The 22,277-nt window shown below is 43.9% G+C and overlaps 1 protein-coding gene across 1 annotated transcript in view; it reads right to left on the bottom strand.

Moving 5' to 3' along the window:
- Nucleotides 1-22,277, bottom strand: part of ANKIB1 (ankyrin repeat and IBR domain containing 1) — a 218,212-nt gene that overhangs the window by 15,708 nt on the left and 180,227 nt on the right. The window contains exons 14-15 of the mRNA XM_082257819.1: nucleotides 11,971-12,116; nucleotides 7,653-7,831 (exon numbers count right to left, since the gene is read on the bottom strand). Of these exons, the coding sequence (XP_082113945.1) occupies nucleotides 7,653-7,831; nucleotides 11,971-12,116 (325 nt within the window). The remainder of the gene's footprint in view (nucleotides 1-7,652; nucleotides 7,832-11,970; nucleotides 12,117-22,277) is intronic.

Below are 22,277 nucleotides of genomic sequence, written 5' to 3'. Positions count from 1 at the left end.
CTCGCCCGCTATTGGCTCAAAACCCGGTGACAGGCTAGTGACGTACATCTACGTCACTCTGCCTGGCCGGGGCTGACTGCCGCAGTAAATATACTGTGCGCAGTCGGCAACCGGTTAATATATCTTTTTATGTGACAAGCCATTAATGTTTAAACCACTAGCAACAAAAGTGAGTACACCCCTAAGTGAAAATGTCCAAATTGGGCCCAATTAGCCTCTTTCCTTTCCCGGTGTCATGTGACTCGTTAGTGTTACGAGGTCTCAGGTGTGAATGGGGGAGCAGGTGTGTTAAATTGCCCATGATCTGACGTTTACATCCAGGTAAACTAAAAGTGATGCCAGGTCACTGCTTCGGGGTTACTATATCATAGAGCTGAACAAAGCCGATTTGGCCTTTGTTCGGCTCTGTGATCAGCCAGCAGAAGCGCTAGCTGGTTGATAGGGACTTCCGGTGAGCCAGGAGATCCCAGTAAAGCCATGGAAGGCGGAAGGGACATCCCCGCCCGACTGGCAGGCAGGGGGAAGCTTGTATAACAGAAGAGACAGACAGGGCCTCTTCTGCCATAAATATTCTGCCTGTCAGCAAATTAAAAAAAAAAAAAAAAAAAAAAACTTTACTGCCACTTTACCCTCTGTTCACATGTGTGCGGTTCTTCACATGTGTGCGGTGCTTCCTATGGATCTAGTTCACATCTGTGCATTTTGAGCTGCTGCATTTTTTGGAAAGGGTCATGGACTTTTTTCCTGCAGTAGATTGTGTTTTGCGTGTAATAGACTTCAATGGACCCACACCAAAAAGGCAAGAGTTGCGTTTTTTATGCGTTTTGCGCGTAGGGGGGGGGGAGGGGTTTGTCTAATAGGAAAGTATGACAGCTCTGTTCATGGAGTGCGACTTTACACTCTTTGGCATCAAAGTAGTGCAGAAACCTATGTGTGTCTAAAGTCACATGTTAGGATTAGGGTTAAGGACTAGGGCAGTGATGGCGAACCTTGGCACCCCAGATGTTTTGGAACTACATTTGCCATGATGCCCAACTACACTGCAGAGTGCATGAGCATCATGGGAAATGTAGTTCCAAAACATCTGGGGTGCCAAGGTTCGCCATCACTGGACTAGGGGATAGGGTTAGAGTTAAGGGCTAGGGTTAATTGTTAGGGTTAGCGATAATTGTAAGGGTTAGAACACTAACCCTAACCGTAATAGTTACCGCTAACCCTAATGATTACAGTTAACCCGAATGATTACTGCTAACCCTAATGATTACTGCTAATCCTCATAATTACTGCTAACCCTAACTAACACTGCTAACCCTAATTATTACTGCTAACCCTAATGATTACCTCTAGCCCTATAGATTACTGCTAATCCTACCCCTAATGATTATCGCTAATCCTAACCCTAATGTTTACCGCTAACCCTAATGGTTACCGCTAATCCTAATGATTACCTCTAGCCCTATAGATTACTGCTAATCATAGTCCTAATGGTTACCGATAATCCTAATGATTATTGTGAATCCTAATAATTACTATTAAACCTAACACCGCTAACCCTAATGGTTACTGCTAATACTAATGATTACCTCTAGCCCTAATAATTACTGCTAATCCTACCCCTAATGATTACTGCTAATCCTAACCCTAATGATTACCGCTCATCCGAACCCTAATGATTACTGCTAATCCTAACCCTAATGATTACCGCTAATCCTAATGATTACCTCTAGCCCTATAGATTACTGCTAATCCTACCCCTAATGATTACCACTAATTCTAACCCTAATTATTACTGCTAACCCTAATGGTTACCGCTAATCCTAATGATTACCTCTAGCCCTATAGATTACTGCTAATCATAGCCCTAATGATTACCACTAATTCTAACCCTAATGATTACCGCTCATCCTAACCCTAATGATTACCTCTCATTCTAACCCTAATGATTACAGCTCATCCTAACCCTAATGATTACCGGTAATTCTAACCCTAATATGCGACTTTGGACACAAAGGTTCCCGCACTACTTTGTTGCAACTTGAGTGCCAGAGAGTGTAAAGTCACATCAAAGTTGCACTGCGTAAACAGAACTGTCAGCAACACGCATAGGTGTGAACCTAGCCTCAATGGGCAGGCTACTCCTTATCTTGTTATCTTTGGCTGGAGGTCTGTTTTAATTGGGATGTGATACAAATGATAATTTCAGACCCTTTTTACTAAAGCTGTAGAGTATATACCTGTGAGGGCTGTGAGGGAGTGTCACACAGGTAACAAGAGGCCTCTGCCATCAGTGCAACCAGTGTAAATAAAGTAAAATATCTCAAGTCCTGTCGCAGTAAGAAACATTTACATAAATGATTGACAACGTAGATGGAGTCTCTGTTTTAAAATAACTTGAATTTGGCATTAAAGGATAGATGACAAGGAAGAATATGAGGAGGTATTGCTGACTATTTTTAGAGCACAGTCCCAGCTGAGTAGAAACACATGACTGATGAAGCTATTTTAAGGCCTCGTTAATGTGTAATTAATGTGTGTAATGAGATTATCCAAACACTGGAGATCAGAAAATAGCACAAATCAGTTCATGCAGAATGATATAATGACATGGCCCTTAATGCTACACGCAGAATGAGGCAATGATGTGCCTCTTAGCCATCTCCATCGATGTACAGCGTTCTCATGAAGTACTTTCTTCAATGTTGGATTAAGTGTTCCATAAAATGGTGGGTGAGCTAACAGCAGGGTTATGTTGAATTTACATTAGGTAAAGTGTGAGTTTACTCCGTTATTCATGCAAGATGCACAATATGTACATTGGCCTTCATAGTGTTTCATGGTGACTATGTGGTTCATGTTCCTGCCTTCCAGTACTGGATCTTGGGCATGATTTTCACCAAAATCCATATCTATGTGAAGTTCTCATGTCCTATCTCATGTTTCCTGGGTTGACTGACTGTTACAACTTCCTTTCGTAAATTAAAACTCTTGCAATTTGATTTGCATCCTCCCAAATTGGCCCCTTTCTGTAGGGTTGTAAAGAATGTATTTAAAGAATATGTAAAACCAACACTTTGTATTCCTGATATGTGTATGTTGTATCATGTACTTGTATGAAAAAAATTGATTTTTGTAAGAACTTACCGTAAAATCCTTTTCTCTTAAGCTCATTGACAGACGCAGTCCTCTTTGATTAATATCAAATTGGGTTATACTACCCTCTACAGGAGTAGGACACTAGGCAGAAGAAAACGTTCTGGCCACACCTTAGGGGCAGTCCCAGAGGGTATACCCTCTCTCTCTCTCTCTCTGCTACAGGATGTCAGTTATGTCACAAAGCAGTGTCAGAGAATTTAACCCAACCCAACTCAAAAATAGAGGGGCGGGTACTGCGTCTGTCAATGAGCTTAAGAGAAAAGGATTTTACGGTAAGTTCTTACAAAAATCCATTTTTCTCTGTCGCTCATTGACAGACGCAGTCCTCTTTGATTAATATCAAATTGGGACATCCCAAAGCAGTGCCACAAATGAGGGGTGGGATTAACGGAAATCAAAATCCAATCCAGAAGGCCCAACCGGTGCCAACTAGAAGTTTTAAAGGCTCATCAGACAAAAGGATGAGACTCAACTGAAAACCCAACAGAAAAAAACCCTCGAGGTAGACCACCGGTCTCCTCAAATAGCGGCCTGCAGAACCTTGCGGCCAAAAGAGGCATCCGCCGATGCCATCAAATCAACTTTATAACATTTTGCAAAGGTATGCACCGATGACCATGTAGCCGCCTTGCAAACCTGAAGCACTGACGCCTGATGGCGAAAGGCCCATGAAGCACTAAGCGCCCGAGTGGAGTGCGCCTTAACAGGGAACGGAGGCTCCCGACCCTTAATAGAATAAGCCCGTACCACCGTCTGTCTGATCCATTTGAAGATAGTCGCGGCAAATGCAGGCAACCCCTTCTTAGGGCCATCCGTGATCACAAAAAGTGAATCCGTTTTACGAAATGAATCCGTAGTATTCCCGAGGATGACTGGGCTTAGGACACAGGGAAGGCAATACAATGTCCTCATTCAAATGAAACTCTGAAACCACCTTCGGAAGGAAGGATGGATTCGGACAAAGAACAACCTTATCCCTATGAACCACCAGATATGGGGAACGACAGGATAATGCGGCCAGTTCTGATACCCTGCGTGCAGAAGTGATAGCCACCAAGAAGGCCACCTTCTGGGATAAAGTAAGCAAGGGAATCTCCCTGATATTTTCAAAGGGAGGTTTCTGAAGAACCGACAGCACCAAATTAAGATCCCAGGGCGGTAATGGTGCGCGCACCGGCGGAGCCAGGTGCCGCACTCCCTGAATGAAACTCTGCATTAAGGAATGAGTAGCCAGAGGCTTCTGAAAGAAGATTGCTAACGCTGAAACCTGACCCTTGATGGTGCTCAAGGACAGTTTCTGCTCAACCCCCTTTTGCAGAAAGGCCAATATTCGGGCCACCGAGTAAGAACGTGGAGGGAACCCAAGGGATTCACACCACGCGATATAAGACTTCCATGTGCGATGATAGACTTTTCTGGAAGTCGCTTTCCTTGTTTTAATTAGAGTAGGAATAACCGAAGCGGACAACCCTTTGTCCTTCAGCACCTGGGTCTCAATAGCCAGGCCGTTAAAGCCAGGGATCGTAAAGCAGGATGGAAGATCGGTCCCTGCGACAGCAGATCCTCCCTGAGAGGAAGTCGCCAAGGAACGTCTGTGACCAGCCTGACCAGGTCGGCGTACCAAGCCCGACGAGGCCAGTCCGGAGCTACCAGGATAACTGGAATTCCCTCCACCTCTATCCTGCGAAGAAGTTTCGGCAGCAACTTGAGAGGAGGGAAGGCATACAATAGCTGATACTGCCCCCACGGGGCGACCCAGCACGTCTGCGGCATCTGCTAGAGGATCGCGGGAGCGAGCTACAAACCTCCGCACTTTTCTGTTGAGCCGAGATGCCAACAGGTCCACATTCGGGGTGCCCCAACGAAGGCACAGTTGGTGGAATACTTCTTGATGAAGAGACCATTCCCCTTGATCCAGAATCTGACGGCTGAGATAATCTGCCTGCCAATTCTCTACCCCCGGAATGAATACCGCGGAGAGAGCTGGAACAAACCGTTCCGCCCAACGAAGAATGCTGGCCACTTCTATGGCCGCCAGGACGCTCTTGGTGCCCCCCTGGTGATTGACGTAAGCCACTGCTGCGGCATTGTCCGACTGGATTCGCACCAGGCTGCCCCGGAGCTGCTCGGTCCAGTGAATCAGACAAAGTCTGATCGCTCTCAGTTCCAATACATTTTTCGGTAACCTGGACTCTTCCAGGGACCAAAGCCCCTGAGCAGATAATTTGCTGAGAATTCCTCCCCACCCGGATAGACTGGCATCCATGGTGACAATCGTCCAGTATATTGGAAGAAATGACTTCCCCTGGCTGAGCATCGGAGATCGAAGCCACCAGACCAGAGACTCCCTGGTCCGCTCGCTCAGTCGGATCCGATTGTCCAGGGAATCGGGATTCCGGTTCCATTTGAGAAGAATCTCCTTTTGAAGGATTCGGGTATGGGACTGGGCAAATGGTACTGCCTCGAAGGAAGCCACCATCAGACCCAGGACCCTCATGCAAGTCCGAAGAGAAGGCCAGTTGACGGATAGTAACAACTGAATCGTTGATTGAATCTTTCGGAGTTTCTCCGCAGGGAGAAACACTTTTGCCCTGGATGTGTCTAAAATTAGACCCAGATATTCCAGCCTCCTGGTGGGAACCAGAGATGACTTCTGCAGGTTCACCAGCCACCCGAACTCTTGCAAAGAGATCATGGTGATCTCCAAGTTTAGTAACAGAGTCTGCGGAGACTCTGCACGAAGCAGAAGATCGTCTAGGTAACCTAGAATCGATATGCCCCGCTGTCGCAACAGCGCCAAAACTGGGGCCAACACCTTTGTGAAGACCCGGGGAGCCGAGTCGAGACCAAAGGGTAACACCGCAAACTGATAATGATTCTCTTCTACAGAAAAACGCCCTTGAGGGGACACAGAATCCCATAACTGCCCCTGGGCAAAGAACAATATGAACTTCTAGTGCTGCTTGCAACACGCTAATACCAAACTGAGCCCCTTCTCAGGCTCTAACATCCACTTGATAAAACCTTGTGAATGTATGAACTGAAGACCAAGTAGCAGCTTTGGAAATCTGAGCAATAGATACTTGATGATACACTGCCCAAGAAGCACTCACCTTCTGGGTAGAATGCGTTTCTAACTTAAAAGGCGGAATCTTACCCTTTAAGCCATAAGCTTGAAAAATTACTTGACAAATCCACCTAGAGATAGTGGAAGTAGTTGCCGATTGTCCTTTCCTAGGCCCTTATGGCAATACAAAAAAAAGGCATCGGTACTACAGATTAGTGCAGATGACTTCACATAGACTTTAACTGCACGAACCACATCTAGTGAATGCAACAATCTTTCCTCCGGAGTCTGAGAATTTGGGAAAAAAGGAAAGCAGAACTATATCCTGGTTTAGGTGAAAACCTGACACTACTTTAGGCAAAAAGGATGAATGAGGCCGAAAGACCACCTATCCTGATGAAGGATCATCTCTAATTTTCCGAGATACCGAATTTTGGGTTTTCACTAACTATAAGCCGTAATCATCATAAAATAAATACTTGAAATATATCACTCTGTGTGTAACGCATCTATATAAAATATATGAGTTTTACTTTTTTAAATTAATTACTGAAATAAATTAACTTTTTGAGGATATTCACATTTTTTTTTAGATGCACCTGTATATTTGAAATTAAATCTTATTTTTATTTAGTGAAAACCATGGTGTGGGTGAATTCCTGCCAGCCACAGCCTGTGTCACACCCCTACAGGATGTGTCTTAGAATATGTGGGAGGAGAAGCCTCCATCACTCTACATGTGTTTAGATGATTAATGGACATGGAAGGAGGAGGGAGGCAGTGGGCTGTCATTTACCACTGCGTATATGCCCACATGTGTGACTCTATAGTCATATGGGCTGCTCAAATGTGAGAGGGAGGAAATGCTCAACATAGAAACTCATTGAAAACTGAGCATGTGCAGAGTTGCCACCACAGCTTTAAAATTCCCAGCTGAATTGGGGACATGAACAGAAGGTGGAGATAGAGAGCAGCAGGATCAACCAGATTTTTTGCAGAATACAGAAAACGAATCTCATGGTGACTGAGTATGAACAGCATGTAATACATTTTTTATGATGTGGGTTTAGGGACCAGTTTAGTTTAGTTAGTTCTAGCACAGACTTTTATTATTGGGGGTTAGTGACTAGTTTAGTTTAGTTAGTTCTTGCACAGACTTTTATTATTGGGGGTTAGTGACTAGTTTAGTTTAGTTAGTTCTTACGCAGACTTTTATTATTGGGGGTTAGTGACTATTTTAGTTAGTTCTAGCACAGACTTTTATTATTAGTGACTAATTTAGTTTAGTTAGTTCTAGCACGGACTTCTACTTTAAATCTGTCACCCCCCTACCCCTTTGTAAATAATGAATACTGGCCAATGTCAAATACTTTGTACTTCACTTGAGGGATTTCCAGCATCAACAAAATCGTCCAAGCGCATTAACTTTTACCTTCGCCTCGATGCTTCAGGAGAGTCAGCTGGAGCTACTCCGCGTGCTACCGACGCTAAAAACTCCTGTCGCTTCTGCTGCACCAGACATGCTGCCCGTATGATTTTATGGCGAGGGGTGCGCAAATAAGGCCTGTTCACCTTCTGAGCCAGATCCTCAGTTACCATTTCTAGGTCTGTCTGTAAGAAAGGAAACAAAAAGGAAATTGAAGGAAGGGGTCCTCAACACCTGTCTGCTCTTCCTTCAAAGTGTAATTGTGACACCTCCCAGGCTTACAGTAGTGTGAAAGACAATTGAGTACTGTCCATGATACTTTTTTTTATTTGCACCAACATACAATTTTCATGTGAACAATGAGTACACCTCATATGAACTGCTAATCTTTATTTATTATTTTTTTTTTTAAACATATTTGAACAGGCAAACAGATTTTGATTCAAAAAGTGCCAGTGCCTGCAGCTAAAAAAATGATGTACATGAACAAATGACACAGAAAACTGACATGTACCATTTGTATGACCTAAATGAAGAAAATTGCAGATTTCTCATATGGAAAATAAATGTAAGTACATTCCTACATTTACTAACACTTCAAATGCATGAGATTAAAATCTGATGTTTCAGGATTTGGTGTCAATGATTAGAACACAGGGTATAGCCCCCTTGTGGCAGAAATTACTTCTTCTTGTCTTTTAGTATGACTGCCCTCCATCTCTGACTTTATCGCTCCGATTTTCGACCTTTTGTTAAAGTTATTTTAAAGTTTCATTTTCTTTTTTTAACATAACAAGCATGTCATACTTACCTGCTCTGTGCAAAAGCACAGAGCTGCCCTGATCCTAATTTTTTTCCCAGGTGCCCCGCCAGTGCTCCTGGCTCCTCCCCCTTCATTTACCCCCCCCCCCCCACTAGCTAAGAGGGTACTTGTGCAGGCTTTATCCCAACCTGCACTTTGTGTGTCTATCGATAGTACATAGTGCGGCCAGACCTTGATTTGACTGACAGCAGCAAGAGCCAATGGCTCCCGCTGCTCTCACAGAGTCCGGTGAGGAGGGAGAGAGCAGCACTGCTGCTCTTGTGCACAGCACTGAACTGAGTTCAGTTCAGGTAAGCTTATAGGGGGGCTAAGCGAGGAGCTACACCTAAAACGTTTTTTTCCTTAATGCAGAAAACAAAAACTTTAGCCTTTAGAACCACTTTATTGCCCAATTCCTGCAGTAGCAAAATGTTTGTTCCTTTTCTTGCATGCATTGCCTCTTTCAAAAACCTCCTACATCATTTCAATGGGAATCAAATCAGAGTTTTGATTTGCTCAGTCCATAACCCTCTATTTCTTTATTCTGAGCAATCCCTTTGTGGATTTGTGCTTTGAATGATTTTGTTGGCAGGCTCATTTCCGGTTCAATTTTTGGACAGATGGCCTCACATTCTCATCAAGAATATATGGATATAATTCAGAATATATAGTTAACTTGATGACTGCAAGCTGCCCAGGCCCTGAAGCAGCAAAGCAATCCCAAACCAAATCACCACCATGATTTACAGGTGTTCTGAGATTCTTCTTCTGAAATGTTTTTGGTTTGCCTTCAGACCTGGATAGAACCTGGATTGAAATTATGAAGCCTCTTAACAAAAATCAAAACACACATACTGTTTATGATGTGCTTCCAGTAGTAATGCATGCACGGAAGGATTAAAAAAAAAAATAGTACCTGCTTGTTGTTACTATTCCTCTTCAGGAGTGAATAATGGGGATGAGTGCAGGCACAGACCAGCCTCCATTGACTTCTTATGATCTTAAACCATTGTGGGCACAGATAAATACACAAGCATCAAGGTATTTTTTTGCAGTGGATGATGGCATTGATTGCATGAGACTGGTAAAAGGCATATACTTTGGGGACTGCTTACTGGAGGGTTAATGCACATACTCTAGAGCAGGGGTCTCCAAACCTACTAAACAAAGGGCCAGTTTACTGTCTTTCAGACATGAGAAGGGTTGGACTATGGCTAGCAGGAGTAGAAAATGCCTCATCTTTGTTATTATGGGAGGTATAGTGCCATTTTGTTGGCGTCAATGGGAGGAATGGTGCCCGTCATGGGCGTCAGTGGGAGGAATGGTGCCCATCATTGGCGTCAGTGGGAGGAATGGTGCCCGTCATTGGCGTCAGTGGGAGGAATAGTGCCCCATCATTGGTGTCAGTGTGAAGAATAATGCACTGTTGTTGAAGTCAGTGGATGGTATGTTGCCCAAAGGCCAGACAAAAGTAGGCAAAGGGCCACAGCTGGCCCCTGGGCCACAGTTTGGAGACCACTACTCTAGGGGGTGATCACAGGGTAATGCTGTGACCACGGCCAGGTTTGGACATTGTGCTACCAAAGGCACAGCTGAATAACAATACCCTTTTTGTATGATCTTTTTGTCATGTGGTTATTTTTGTAAAAACAACTGCTGTAATGTGTTGTTGGGGACAGCAGGAAAACTGCTTTATAGGAAGAAAAACTTACAGAACACCAAACAAAATAAAACCAAGATGGTTTCAATGTTTCCTGAGCTAAACTTAAGATAGAAGGGAAACAAAATAAGAAATATGCCCTGCTGGAGACTGATCATCGAGAGTTAAAGTGACAGTAAAGGCTCTTTTTTACGTAAAATACAAAAGAGGTTTATACTTATGTGTATTAGTATTGCACAGGATGGTCCCTTACATCTTTTTGGGTCCCCCACTGGCATTGTCCGCTCCTACTCTTCTCCATGTGCCCCCCCCAATAACAAGCCGCTTGCTATGGGGGCATACATGCCGGCGCGTTTCCGAGCTGGGCTGTGTGCGTACATAGATGCACAAAGCGCGGCTTGACGCTGCCCTATCATCACTGGATTTGAATTACAGTAGCTCCCCCTTGCTATCAATCTGTCCTGTGAAAGCAGGGACAGAGACAACCACTGCTGCAGAAGGACACAGCGTTGGATCGATATAGGAAGTATTTGGGGGGGGGGCAAAAAACCTGTGAAAGGTTTTTTACCTTAATACACTAAGGTAAAAAACTTTGTGACTTTATAACTATTTTAATGCACATAATGTGTGGACTGGTCACTGAGGGCCATTGCACATAATGTGGAAAATGGTCGCTGTGGGCTAATGCACATAAAGACCAGTTACGGAGGGTCAATGCACATAATGTGAGGATTGGTCACTAAGGAATAATGCACATAATGTGGAGACTGGTCACTGAGGGTTACAGCAGAAGACTCACAAGAAGAATTTTAAGTTCCACTCCCCCAGAAGGCAACGTGCGTGTAACACTTTGTTCCTTTTTGATAGGTGCTGTGGATGCTGAGCTAGCATAGTCAACAGTGCGTCCCCCTTCCCCTACTGTTTGCCCACGCAGCTCAAAAGGAGGCAAATTTTCGATTGAGCTCCAAAAGGCACTGCACACAGAAAAGAGGACAGTAGTAGAGGGATCACAACACTGAAAACTATCAGCCTGCTGTAATTAATTACAGTGAATCATGTGATCACATAAAATAAGGAACACAGCATGTAGATAAACAGGTTTGTGCACCTAGGAGATCTGCCTCTGTAATGTAGAACTTTCTCTCAGCTAATGCATAATAGTACATTAGGGTTTAGGGGGTGGTGGCTAATATGGTGTTGTAGCTTTCCCATAGGCACACCCATAAATTGGGCATCACGCTGGGATAGAGCTAATAGCCAGCGCAAACAGACATAAAGAAGTGCTTTTATTGCACAACAGGGCCATGGATAGGAACAGGATCAAGTGCTACATGCACTGGGTCCCCTGGGGGATTCAACAATGATTTTGTAGTTTAATAAACATAATGTGGAGACCGGTCACTAAGATTCAATTCACACCAGCGCGACTTGTCAGGCGACTGGTCAGCCTGACAAGTCGCGGTCCCTCGCGGTCCATTGACTGCTACAGGACCCGTTATAATAGGAGCGACACAAGTCGCTCCGACTTAGAAAAAGGGTCCTGTGCTACTTCGGGGCGACCTCGGAGCGACTTGCATAGACATTCATTATATGAAGTCCGTGCAAGTCGCGCCGAAGACGCGGTGCACTGGACTTCACAAGTCGCCCCCGAAGTAGTACAGAGTCGTGTCGCCATAGTGTGAACCGACTCTAAAGGTCAAGGCACATCAAGTGAAGTGGAGACTGATATTTGAGGGTTATTGCATACGATGTAAATGGACATAGACTGCTAAAGTGTGTGTATTTTTTTTTTTCTTTTAATATACAGATAAATACACAGTGGTCTAAATGACTCAGCCCCATGTAATTACAACAAACATCACCTGCATTAGTTCAAAGATTTCCTTTTTTGTGCTTTTGGGTTCCAGAAAAAATCCATAGGGATAAGAACACTTGAGGATGCGCCTGGTCTTGAGCAGCTCTTGTACGGCGTCTTCAATAAATGTGGTGTCTGGGCAGCCACTCTCAGCTGGAAGGAAATTTAAAAAAACATTTAGTACCATGTGCTGCACCGCTCTCTGCTTAATGAAAAGTACAAGTCTGCTCAGGCAATGTCTAATAGCATCCTGTACTGATAATTAGAAAGTAGTCTCTAAGGTTAGTTCCTGGAATCCCTTCACCTTGTGCACAGTGAAGGGCTCTTTGCTGCTTTATGAAAAGCTGAGGTTAGCAGAAAATGCAATTGTATTAGGCAGAATCCTACACTTCACCTATACAAGTAGCAGGAAAGTATTGCTGATTTTGTCGCTGGCTTATTATCAATTCCTTTTTAAGAGTTTCCATAGCAGAACACACTTTTGTACCAACCATAAAATCCCTTTCTTGGAGACCTTTGAGGGACACAGTAAGTCATAAACCTTTGGGTTATACTCTTGCCTACAGGAGGAATGGACAATGGCAAAAAAAAAAAAACTGTAGACCAAGACTGTGTGAGAGTCCCCACTCCACAGAAATTGACCCCCTTGATTGATTTCTGTTGAAGGGACATGTTGGAAAATGTTTCTTAATCAGCCGCTGATCAATGTATTCTGATAAGCCATACCATGTTTCCCCGAAAGTAAGACATCCCCCGAAAATAAGACCTACTTACAGTTTTGACTCTCGCTGAAATATAAGGCATCCCCCCGAAAATAAGACCTCCCCGATAATAAGGCCTCCCCCGAACATAGGGTCTCCTCGATAATAAGGCCCCCAGAAGCTACCGTAACTCTGGACTCTGGACCGTAGCAGCGGGCGCCGACACTCAACTCACTGTTGGACACAGCGCAGCCGGAGCAGACAGGAAGTTCGAGGTCTCTTTTAATCAGAGAGCCAGTGCCGCCGCCAGGACAAGCTGCCACCTGCTGCTCGCTCTGCCCTGACAGAGTCTGGCTGACTCACAATTAGACAGTAAGTCGCGCGGGGCAGGAGTCGGGCACATTGTGTGGACACACATGGGTGACTGAGGTAGGGGGGAAATGGCTGATAAAGGGGTGGGGTGGATGTCTGGTGAAGGTGTCCACTGGCACAGGGGTGGGGGCAGTGGGATCACTTAAAATGACACAGGAGGATCAGAAGGGGGGGGGTGAGGATCAAAATGACACAGGAGGATGTAATTTTCTGGTTTGTGATAACAACTACTACCATACTGTATACAGGTAATAAATTTCCTTTTTTTTTTTTTTTGTTCAACAATAAATGTGTACCGTAGTCTTCTTCGTGGAAAATAAGACATCCCCTGAAAATAAGACCTAGCGCATCTTTGGGAGCAGAAATTAATATAAGACACTGTCTTATTTTCGGGGAAACAGGGTAGCTGCAGCAGTCACAACAGAATGCCCCAGGGGGAAAGGCAAATTTCTGTATCATTTATGTGACAGAGTTTGCTCAGTCCACTGGCTGAAAAAAAAAAAAAAAGAACTAATAGTGTTAGGCCAGGTTTACTTCAAAAAGACAACGGTGGAGACTTACTAAAACTCAGAATCTGGTGCAGTTGTGCATGATAGCCAATCAGCTTCTAACTTCAGTTTGTTTAATTAGCTTTGACAAAAAAAAAAACTGGAAGCTGATAGGTTTCTATGCACAGCTGCACCAGATTTTGCACTCTCCAGTTTTAGGAAATCTCCACTATTGCTGATCAGTTAGATACAATGCATCCTAAGGGGTTAAATGGAGAGAGATGACTTTCCAGGTGTTTCTTTAAAGTTTGGTCATGCCCGGATTTGCACCATGTATCTCAAGAACTATGTGAGTACTATTCCTGTTTGATTCTGAACATGTGTGACTGTTAAATATAGGGAGATTCCAGTACAAGCTAAGTTGTTGGCTAGCTTTGTATGGGGGCAGCTAGGATTTGATATCTATGTTCATGACTGCAAGGAAGCCGTACACTGATGGAAGACCACAAGTACAGTGTGGGTTGGCGGTTCTGTTACACCCTTTAAGCAGTCAGCTAAGTAGACAGTGATAACCCAGGATGAGAAGCCCGGACTTGAATTAGGACATACCCTAATGAAGGCTGCGCCAAAGGCAGATGAAACGTGTTGGTGGTAGCATCTTGCATGCTATCCTGACCTTCATGCATAGCCAGTATACCAGAATTATGATGTTAGGACTTCCTTGTATAACAGCCACTGACCATTAGGCTTATCTGTGGTGAAATATCTATCAAGCAGAAGATTGTGAACACATTTGCTTGCATATTCAGTCTACTTAAAGTATAACTAAAGGCAGAACTTGTTTTTTTTCCCCATTTTGGATAGAGTGGAGAGAAATTAGAACGCTTGACAGTTTTTTTATTGCTGTCTGTGACTCCCGTTAAGGAGATTCACTCTCTCTATTTGTCCTGTTTACCATTATCATTGAAAGTTAAAGCGGAGTTCCGCCCCCCCTCCAAAAATTAAAAGTCAGCAGCTACACATACTGCAGCTGCTGACTTTTAATATTAGGACACTTACCTGTCCTGGAGTTCAGCGATGTCGGCACCACAGCCGATACTTCAATTGTCTGTCGGGTGCTCCCGCCGACACTGCCGGCCAGGGAACCTGGCAGTGAAGCCTTGCGACTTCACGGGCAAGTCCCTACTGCGCATGTGCGCTGCGCATTCGGATTGGTTCGGTGGCGGAGGGTAGGAGGAGGGGTCCTCACTTCGCCGAGGCGCCGTTCCCGGAAGTGGGGAAGGGTACCTGTCAAAAACAGGTACCCGTTCCCCTCTCCCCCTGAAAGGTGCCAAATGTGGCACCGGAGGGGGGGGGGGGGAGGAAGCAAATGAGCGGAGGTTCCACATTTGGGTGGAACTCCGCTTTAAATAAATCCCACATTTTGGGTTGTCCCTAGACTAGTAATAGAGTGGAAATTTTCCAATGGGGACACTATTTCTGGTGACCTGGGGGTACCCAAGGAATTCCATCATATTCGCAGGTATTTCCTCTCACTTCCTGTTTGGCTATGGGACAAGAAGTGAAGGGAAACCTCCACAATGGGACACAGATGGCAAAACAAAATCTGACAGGGGTTAGAACCCTCCCTTACTCTATTCAAAATGAAAAAAAAAAAAAAAAAAAGAAAAAGTTGTTAGTTCTACTTTAAAGTGGTTGCAAACCCCAGTCATAAAATTTGAACCAAGCACAGACTGTATATCTGTAGTATTGTTTACTTGTCTCTCTCCAAAGCTCTAAGTGTCGTTTCTCTCTGGTGCTTTGTTCCTCTGTTATTAGCATGTGTCACTTCTGACAAGTTTTTGTCAGGGAGATAAGCACTGAGCTTGTCTATTCAGAATATAGCTCTGCATGTTCCTTCATTCCTCTATGTGGAGGGGGGGGTTATTTCCTCCAATCAGCTTTTACACAGTGTAATTGCAGTTCCCAACCCCCCTCCGCTGTACTCCTCAGGATTTTATCACAAATCAGCACTTTGAAGGCTTGTAGACAAGAGAAGAAAGCAGTTAAACAAGTAAAACTTATCTGAGGCTATGCACTTCACTGGGTATATGTGAGGGTTTCCATCCACTTTAAGGATCAGATCCCTGGAGGTGGTAAGCAGCAATGAGCGGCATTAAGGATATTTCATTGACAGCCTTATGTGAAATCCTTAGCAGTTTGGGACTTTGCCATTATTAGCAGGCGGTAGAATGATTTCTCATACCTGAGATTGTGTGTCCACAGTGCTAAATATACTCTGGCTTCAATTTGCAGGTATTGAATGCCAGTTACCTGTGGTTTTGCAGCTCCGAATTAGATCACTCAGCATGATTCATGTACAGGCGATCTCTATTATATTGCAGTTTACTAGTTCTTTATGTGATGGCTACATTTGTTTTCTTTTTTACACTTTCTTTTTTCTATTTGGATCTGGTGATCTGTCAAGTAAATCTGTCATTTTTCAAAAAACCAAGCTCCCTTCCAGATGTATCAGTTTAGGACAAACCATTTACCACTGACAGGGGTGCCTACATTGATCAGCTTTTTTTTTTATGTAAGTCTTTATGCCAAAAGGAAAAAAAAACTGTTTGCTGTTACTGCTTATAAAGTGTTTGCTGGAGTTTGACTTAATTTTGTTAGTGTTTCTAAATCTGCTAATACATCTAACACTCTCCATCTCCAGACTGACAATGCTGTAGTCCAAAATAGTCCTCTGTGCTCCTTCATCCAGAGTGGGAATGCTCCAATACAGGTGTGTTACTGGCCAGATCACCAAGTGAAAACAGAGGGGAAAAAAAGCCTTAAAAAAAAAAAAAGAAATCAAATGCAACCACTACGTCTAATGATTGGCAAGCAGTGGATTCCTGGTCCACATCATGCCAATTGTCTAGCCAGGAATATAAAAGGCTGACAATGCTGGAACCTGAGGTTTATTCAAGGCCAGGATCCTCTCTCTTTCAGCAACAAGACTTCTTGTTCCTCTCTGATGACTTATTTACACCACTGCTATAGCATTGTCCGATTGTATCTGAATCAGATGGCCCTCCAACAGGTTGGCCCACCTCTGAGGGAACAACCAGATCGCCCGAAGCTCCAAGATGTTGATCTTCAGACCAGATTCCTCCAACAACCAAGTCCTCTGTGTTGGAAATGTTCCTAGAACTTCCGCCATCCCAACAGGGATTCTCCAAAACACGGGAAGAAACTACTTTGCACTTAAACACAGATCTCAGAACTAGTAAACCCGGGGCAGCCTGGTCCTGGGCATCAATTGGAACAGCTTAACCAGAGACAGAACCGACTTGACTCGAGAGAGAGGAGGGATCAGAGGAACAAACGCATATTATTTGGGAAATGGGGCATCCTCTTCATCCCTACATGGCACTGGAGTAACCAACATCATGGGCAAGGTGCTCTTAAAGGGATCAGCACACCTGCCCTTCAGGAGGTACATCCAGCAGGATATAAGCACCCTAGTGAGAGGGAGGCCATACTACAGGATGTTCTTCACTAGATAACAGCAGGAGGAGAGTTTGTTCTGCACTCCTGTGACCCGTTTTCAGCAGAGAGTGGGCTGAAGTCTGCTCTCTACTGACGTCACAGATGTCAGTCCAGGCACTGCGTCATCACGAAAATGGAAGTCAGGATCCTCCAGGTGTGACGGACACCCGGTTCAGCCTTACAGCGAGCTGTGGTCATTTTGATTAGCTCAGCATGAAAAAAACTTTCCTGGACCAATTTAATCCCTGATAGTGCACCTGAAGCAAACAATTAACTATGGGAGGCAAGGAACTGTCAAAAGATGGATATAAAGAAAAAAGTTTCAGAGTCGGTTCACACTATGGCGACACGACTTTGGGGGCGACTAGTGAAGTCGCCGTGCACGGACTTCACATAATGGAAGTCAATGCAAGTTGCTCCGACTTCGGTCAAAAGTAGTGCAGGAACCTTTTTCTAAGTCGGAGCGACTTGAGTCGCTCCTATTAGAATGGTTCCCATAGCACAGAATGGAGCACGACTGAACCGGCAGTCAAAGTCTTTATCAATGCCTAGAAGCACAGTGAAGTCTATTAAGAAGTAAAAGGTATTTGGTACAACACAGACCCTCCCTGGATCAGGATGTTGCTCCAAACTGGATAAAAGCGCCAGGAGGAAACCGGTCAGAGAGGCAACCAAGAGGCCTACAGCAACTCTAAAGCAGTTACAGGAATTTATGATAAATGGTGGTCATTGTGTGCATGCGACAACAAAAGCACAAATTCTCCACAAATGTGGCTTGTATGGGAGGGTCGCAAGAAAAAGCCACTTCTCAAGGAAGGCCACAAGCAGTCACAACTGAGCTTTTCCAAAACAAATCTGAGGCCACATGGAAAAAAGGCGTTCTGGTCAGGTGAGACTACAACATGTCTGGCGGAAATCCAATACAGCTCACCATCCAAATAACACTATTCCTACAGTAAAGCATGGAGGTGGTAATATCCTGTTATGGAGGGTGGTAATATCCTGTTATGGGGGTGTTTCTCTGAAGCAGGGACTGGAGCCCCTGTCAGGATAGAAGGAAATATGGATGGGACAAAATACCATCAAATTCTTGCGGAAAATCTGCTCCCCTCTGTCAGAAAGTTGTCAATGGGAAGAAGGTTTACCTTCCAACATGACAATGACCCGAAGCACACAGCAAAAATTACCACACAGTGATTGAAGGAGAAATAGGTGGATGTCCTTGAATGGCCTAATCGGAGCCCAGACTTAAACCACGTTGCAAATCTGTGAAATGACTTGAAGACTGCAGTGCACAAACATTCACCATCAAATTTAACTAAACCTGAGCAGTTCTGCAAAGAAGAGTGTGCAAATAATGCAACGTCTAGATGTGCAAAGTTAGTAGAGACATATCTGAACAGACTAAAGGCTGTAATTAAAGCAAAAGGTGGTTACATATAGTAGTTGAGGTTGAATAAAGACATCAGTCCATCCAGTTCAACCTGTATAGGTGTGTTTGTGTGTGTGTGTGTGTGTGTGTGTGTGTGTGTGTCAGTGGCCTGCTCATTTCCCATAACCCTGAATGTTGGGATCTGTGAGATGCACGTCCAAGAGTCCTTTAAAAATAGTCATACTCCCCAAAGCTACCACCAATCGTGGAAGAGAGTTCCACATTCTCACAACCCTTACAGTGAAGAACCCCTTATGCAGCTTAAGGTTAAACCGCCTCTCCACTAATCTCATTGTGTGGCCTCGTGTCTTCTTGCACTCGTTGAGACTAAATAGTTTTCTACCTATGCTAGGATCGTCATTGATGTATTTGTAAATCGCTATCATGCGCCCTGTCAGGCGTCTCCTCTCCAGGGAGAATAAATTAAGCGCTTGTTATCGCTCATCATAATTAAGGTCCTCCAATCCCCTAATTAGTTTAGTTGCCCTTCTTTGGACTCTTTCCAGTTCCAGCACATCCTTTCTGAGAATTGGCGACCAGAACTGGACAGAATACTCCAGGTGTGGCCGAACCAGGGTTTTGGACAGTGGCAGGATTATAGCTTTATCTCTGGAGTACATCCCCTTCCTTATGCATGCTAATATTCTACCGGCTTCGACAGCTGCAGCTTGACATTGCATGCTATTATTTAGTCTATCTTCCACTAGAACCCCCAAATCCTTCTCTATTCTGGATTCCCCCAGAGGTTCCCCCCCTACAGCATAATTCGCGTTTACGTTTTTTTGCCCCCAAGTGTAATACCTTACAATTCTCTACATTAAATCTCATTTGCCACGTAGTTGCCCACTCTGTTAATCTGTTCAGGTCATTCTGTAAGATTTCTATATCTTGATGAGAAGTAATTGCCCTACATATCTTTGTGTCATCCGCGAAAACTGAGACTGAGGTTCAACAACCTATTAACGCAAGGGGGATGATCCTTTTTCCAACTCAGAGATTCTGTTTTTGAATTTTTGTTTTCTGACAAGTTGGTGTTATATCTTTAAAGTGGAGTTCCACCCATTTTAGTAACTTTAGATGTATGTAATCCCCTTTAAAACGACTTTTACCAATGAAAACTTTATTTATTTATTTTTTGCTAGTAAATACCTTATTTTCTGCTTTATTCATCCTCTCCTCACTTCCGGGTCCGGTCGGTGATTACGTCATTCGGCGATTTGCAGGGTGTGCTGGGATGTATCTCAGGGCATGAAATCTCACATTATTACACAGGAGATGAGCTGTACTGCGTGCTCTGCCCCTCCTCCTCTCAGTGAGCTCAGTGAGGATATAATACTTTCAGTCCTCGCTCACTGAGAGGAGGCGGGGCAGAGCACGGCCTCAATACAATACATACAGTACAACTCACTGAGAGGAGGCGGGGTGGAGGCAGGGCAGAGCACGCCGTACAGCTCATCTCCTGTGTAATAATGCAAGATTTCATGCCCTGAGATACATCCCAGCACCCCCTGCGAATCGCCGAATGACGTAATCGCTGACCGGACCCGGAAGTGAGGAGAGGATGAATAAAGCAGAAAATAAGGTATTTACTAGCAACAAAAAAGTTTCCATTGGTAAAAGTCGTTTTAAAGGGGATTACATACATCTATGTAATCCAACTTATTAAAAATGGGTGGAACTCCACTTTAACTTGGATGTTACAGTACTGCTGGATAAAACAAAAACTGTCTGTCTTCAGGCTGCAAAGCAACAAAATGTGATTATTTTAAAGGGGGCGATTCTTTTCTACAATGTATATGTGCATTCTCAGTCTCAGACGTACTGAAGATGTAATGTAAACACGAAGCGGATTCACACTGGCTGGGCATATAGAAGACAACATTCTTCTTTCTAGAACTGTCTGATGCCAAGATAGTTTCCTACGGGCGCACAATTTACATTATCTGAGGCTGTGGAGCAGCAGTGGAAATCTTGGAGGAAAACAGTTCAGAACACACTTATGGGAAATAAGATTATTGTGCCACAAGGCTAATTAAACTCTGCAGCGCTTTACTGATGGTGGAATTATAAAGCATGATTCAAAGAGGACCTAAAGGTTTTTTTTTTGTGTTCTTTTTATATACGCATGAAAAAGGGCAGCTAAATGTAAATCATTTTATTAAAATATGGTGATGTTTTAGCAACCCAGATTCCCTGTGGTTTTTAATTATGTACAGGGGGAAGCCATGTTTGTGAATTACTTTAAGGGGATCTTATACTGAATATATTTCTATTAGGCGCAAGTTATATGATGTCTAAAATCTGAAGGGAAATTTCCTCCGACGTCCGATCTGCCGATTTTCGGATTGTTAGTATGGTGCTTTCGACAGCCGACTCCGACTTTTTGGCCAAAAAAATCCTGATGTGCAGGCTATAAAATTTTTATCATCCGTCAACACAACGTCCGATTTTCGTCTCATTAGTACAGATTTCGACGAAAAAAAATCTTAAGAGCAAGACTAGGCATGCTCAGAGATGAAAGAACACATACAAAGCAATCCAACACATGACATCACTTCTGAAGTAGAATTCTGTCGTAGGGGAAAATTTGTATGAAAATAACCTCTTCACTTTCCACATCAGACTAGCATGCCACAAAATATGGACGACAGATCGTTCGATAATCTGATCGTGTACACGGGGCTTAAGGATAACAATTCAAGGTATTTATTACCACTCAGAGGTCACAATACTTCCCCTGACAATTCATTCATTGGCGTTTCTCTCCAGAAGGAAGGAGCCATGTTTTTTATTTCTGCACTGGGATGCTAGATCAGAAACTGAAACACTGGGATTTTAAAAGTGCTATCCATACCTGGCAAGGCCAAAGAACATTTTAATTATATTATACAAAAATAATTAAATTATTACTGCCATAAAAAACTGAATGCCACATAATTCATGTATAGGCACATGTGTAAGTATAGTATTAATACAAAGGGCCTCTGATGCCCAGCTTCTTATCCGCTTAGATTTAGAACCCTTAAGGCAGGGGTGCTCAATCTGTGACCTTAGGAGCCCTCTGATTTGGGCCCCAACCTCAAACCAGGGAAGCGCACTTCTATAATATCCTGCTGGTTTGGTGCGCTTTCTGAAAGTGCACCAAAATTCCTGAATTAAGGAGTTTTGGTGCACTTTCAGAAAGAGCAACACACACACACACACACACACACACACACACACACACACACACACACGATGTAATAGAAGTCTATAACAGAAGCCCACAATGCAGGTAAATTGCAGCGTATCAGTGTGAACACAGCTTTATAAGGGGCTCAGGACAGTAGGAGCTTGTTTACATTTGAGGTTTAGGGGCGGTAAAACCCCATAGTTCAGATGTATTAACCACACCCCCTAACCACTCATGCAGCACCAGGGGTCGCAATGGTAACCCCACCCCAAGTTCCATTCCCGTGCGGCCTCCCGGTCACATTCTGTTTTACACATATACAGGTACCAAGCCTCTATTTCCTCCTGCAGCCGCCCAATTCAAAATTCGTAACCATTTAATTTCATAGTGGCCCACGACTAGTTACCAAATAACTTGAGTGGCCCTCGCTCCTCAAAAGGTTAAGCACCCCTGCCTAAAGGCATACATACACCTTGGGGGCTGTTAAGGTTTGGTTCACACCGGAGTATAGAGGAAACCTGCGCTCCCTTTTACAGGTTTTTCTTTTGCATGTATAAGATGATTGTATTTATTCTTAGCGGGGGGGGGGGCTTATCCCTCCAGTAGAAACAGAGAACAGTTCTGTCC

This window comes from Pelophylax lessonae, assembly GCF_965119305.1.
Source record: "Pelophylax lessonae genome assembly, chromosome: 5".
NCBI classification, from domain to species: Eukaryota; Metazoa; Chordata; class Amphibia; order Anura; family Ranidae; genus Pelophylax; species Pelophylax lessonae.
This window is presented reverse-complemented; position numbering and strand designations above follow the sequence as displayed.